Here is a 3,650-nt window from a genome sequence, read left to right on the forward strand (position 1 = left end):
TCAGTATCAGAAAAAAGTGGAGGAAGACCTCCACTATCAGTGGACTGGGGAAGGGGCATGGGAGGAGGTGAGGAAGGGAAGAAGGGAGAGAGGGAAGAAGGGAGGGAGGAAAGAAGGGGCTGGGAAGAGATGAGGGTTGGGCTGCAGGTAGGATACAAAGTGAATAAATTGTAATAAATAAAAAATTATATAAAAAATTGGTTGGAATCAGTGTATATTGTATCTCAAGTTTCCTTTTAGTTAGCAGCTTTTGTTTTTCTTGTTTGGAGAAAAATAATGGATAGAGTATGACACCTTATACATATTCTTGGTTGTTAGAGAAGCAATGAAAGATTTTCCTTAAACAGAAGTTGAAAGATAAGGTTGTTGTTATGCTCAAGAGCACAGAATGAAATCGTTAGTAATTTATTTTGTTGATATTATTAATAAAATCAACAGATAACACCCCACATCATCATGAATCTTTCTACTTCATTTCTCTGTGAAACTTTATAATCTGCTAGACAATGTACATTATATTTTTTCCATTTTTTATCCATTTTTCGCTTTCCATTTTTCTTATGTATGGAATACATCTCATTTCCCAATGCAATTCTCAATACTAGGATTGACAAAACTTTCTAAGGATTTTAATCATCGTCTCTTCCCTTTGGAAACCTAGAAAGACTGTCTTTAGCCAAACACCTCAAAAGGGTGGAATCCATCAAGATATGTAGAAAGTAAAAGTCAACATTTTTAAGTATTTTCTTTTTAAAAGACTAGTAGATATATAGTTGACAGTTTACAAAATATGGGACAGTTGTGCACTTCATCTTGCTAGAAATTCATGCAATAGTTTTTTTTTGTTGTTTGTTTGTTTGTTTGTTTGTTTTTTTCAAGACAGGATGTCACTATGTAGCTCTGGCTGTTCTGGCCTTAGCTATTTAGATAGACCAGGCTGGCCTTGAATTCACAGGGATCAATCTTCATCTGCCACCCAAGTTTTAGGACTAAAGGCATGCACCACTCTGCCTGGCTGTGAAATAGTTAATCCTTGAATATGAAATTTAAGCCGTGGTAAATGGCAAGCTAAATTAATTTTACATATTTTGTGAAATGACATAAAAGTTAATGTTTTGTTGTTCTGAGTCATTCTTGTTGCTATTGTCGTTGCTATTGCTGTTGCTTGACAAAATAAATCAGCAAACATTTATTTACTGCCAATTCCTTAGGTTTCTACAATAAATCGATAAATAAATACAAAGCAAGTTACTTATATGGTCTTCTTCATGCTTGTGCAAATTGCAGACAAATTAGGCCTAGAGTTTGCAGTAACTGAAGAAACCATTGCAGTATGGAAAGACAGACATATGTAGACAGAGCAGAGCTAATGAATGCTAAAGAGCTAAGACTGGAACTGAAGCCCTTCTAAGCCATAAATATGGAGGGTAGGTATAAAAAGTTACGTTTGCTCTGTTCCCCTGTGATACACTGAGACAAGAAGTCTCCTCATTGCTCCTTTCATGTCCTTGTTCCTCAAAGTATAGATGAAGGGGTTAAGCATAGGAGTCACCAAACTGTAGAACAAAGACAGAAGTTTGTTCTTGTCCTGGGAATTAGAAGATGAGGGTTGTACATACATGCTAATTACTGGTCCGTAGAAAAGAGACACCACAACAACATGAGAACCACAGGTATTAAAGGCTTTTTTCTTGCCCTCTGAGGAACGAATCCTAAGCACAGTCGCTACAATGAACCCATAGGAAACAAGAATTAGTGACAGGGGAACCAGGGAGTAGAAAGTCCCTACAATGGAGAGCATAGCGACATTGAATGCAGTGTTAGCACAGGACATCTTGATCATCACTGGGACCTCACAGAGAAAGTTGTCTACCTTGTTGTTTCCACAAAATGGCAGCTTGACAGTGAGAGTTGATTGAAGCAAGGAGTTAGCCAAACCACTCAGCCATGCCACGGACACCAGGAGGATACAGAGCTGCTGGTGCATGATGGCTGGGTACCTTAGAGGTTTGCATATGGCAATGTAACGGTCCAAAGACATCACAGCCAGAAGGATGCACTCAGTAGCCCCCAGGAAGTGAAAGACATAAAATTGCACCACACAGCCTCCATAGCTGATAGATTTATCTGGGCCCCAAAGATTCAGAAGTAGCTGGGGGATGGTGGTTGTAGTGAAACACAGGTCCAAGAAGGAGAGGTTAGAAAGGAAGAAGTACATTGGGCTGTCCAGTTGAGGATCTAGCCTGGATATGACAATAATTGTGATATTTCCCAACACTGTGCAGACATAAGCAACAAGCACTATTATGAAGAGGGGCATTTCCAGCCATGGGTGGTTGGAAAAACCCAAAAGAATGAAGATCTTTGGAGCACTGTCATTGCCTATATTCATTCCTGTTGTTGACTGGCGAATTCAAATGAAGATGAAGACTTGTATTTTAGTATGGAGTTTCTATGACGATCAAGACATTGAATTAAATAAAATAGTGTACGTTATTAATATACTTTTCTTGTAATCCATGCCACTAAACTGATGTGATACTTGCAAACATAAAAATTAATAATCTAAAGACACAAATATCCTCTTTTAGCATCTCTGAGAAAGATTAATGAACCTATACATTTAACCAAGAATTATAATACAGCATATATTAATAAAATAATGAATAAGTAAAGGAAAATTTAAATTGATCTTATGCAAGCCAGAATATGGATGATACATGGATGATTCTAAAGAATGCCATATTGAGTTGTCTCATGCTGATTTCCAACATCCATGATCTACTGACCCTTGCCATGATCTAGCTGGACTAAGGATTTGTTTGGGTTAGTTCAGAACTCTGAGCCCTTTGTGAGTCAGCCTGAGTTACACAGAAACAACAAATATTTCTCTACTCTCCAAACCTTTGGCTGATTTTTGCCAATTTAAACTTATGCTAAATCATCAAGCATTTCACTATAAGGAAATGAGTTCTTGAAAAAAATTCAGAACTTGAAAAATAATATAAAAATAATTTATTACAAACCCAAGAGAAAAAAGCTCAGTAAGACAACATGACTTACCAGCATACTATGAGTACATTAGTGAATTTCACATTAAAGAGCTGTAATTTCACATTATAACAGTGAGCTTTAATCTGTCATACATTTAGACAGTTGTGCATTATTTTTGTCAATTTCTTTAGCTGCTAAGACAATTAGTCTATTACATACAAGGACACCTTTTCTCCTCCAACCCTCCACACCCTGCCTTTCTTTCTTTCATATATTTTGAGACATGATCTTACTCGGCAGGCTAGGCTTTCTTGGAATTCACTATGTAGAATCAATGTGTTAAATTTGGCAGCCTCAAATTTGTTCTGAGATTTCTACATCAGATTTACCAGCATTGTGGTTACAGGCTTGGACCAACACAGGCACCTGCCTTTTATGTACAATATTTAATGCAATACTTCTTCTAGTTGCATCAAAATAAAGTTCTTATCATCCCATAATGATTATATCTTCTTTTCTTCTGTTTTCTTAAATTTTGCAGATCAGCTCGCTTGAATCTAACATTAATGCCTTCAACATTTTCATATTTGTGTATATTTATTTTAACTAAGGAAATACTCACCAATACAAGAAGCATCCATGGTCTACCTCAAAAT

General features: G+C 36.7%; 1 protein-coding gene across 1 annotated transcript; it reads right to left on the reverse strand.

The window, feature by feature from the left end:
• Positions 1-1,441: 1,441 nt before the first annotated feature.
• Positions 1,442-2,392, reverse strand: LOC110563277 (olfactory receptor 2B11-like). Its single transcript, XM_021660307.1, has one exon. It carries the CDS (start codon positions 2,390-2,392, stop codon positions 1,442-1,444), a length of 951 nt encoding a protein of 316 aa, XP_021515982.1.
• Positions 2,393-3,650: the final 1,258 nt, after the last annotated feature.

Source organism: Meriones unguiculatus, chromosome 19, assembly GCF_030254825.1.
Source record: "Meriones unguiculatus strain TT.TT164.6M chromosome 19, Bangor_MerUng_6.1, whole genome shotgun sequence".
NCBI lineage: Eukaryota > Metazoa > Chordata > Mammalia > Rodentia > Muridae > Meriones > Meriones unguiculatus.

Excerpts from the sequence above, each read along its gene's own strand:
- LOC110563277 (XM_021660307.1), bottom strand. The coding sequence starts at position 2,392 with ATGAATATAGGCAATGACAGTGCTCCAAAGATCTTCATTCTTTTGGGT.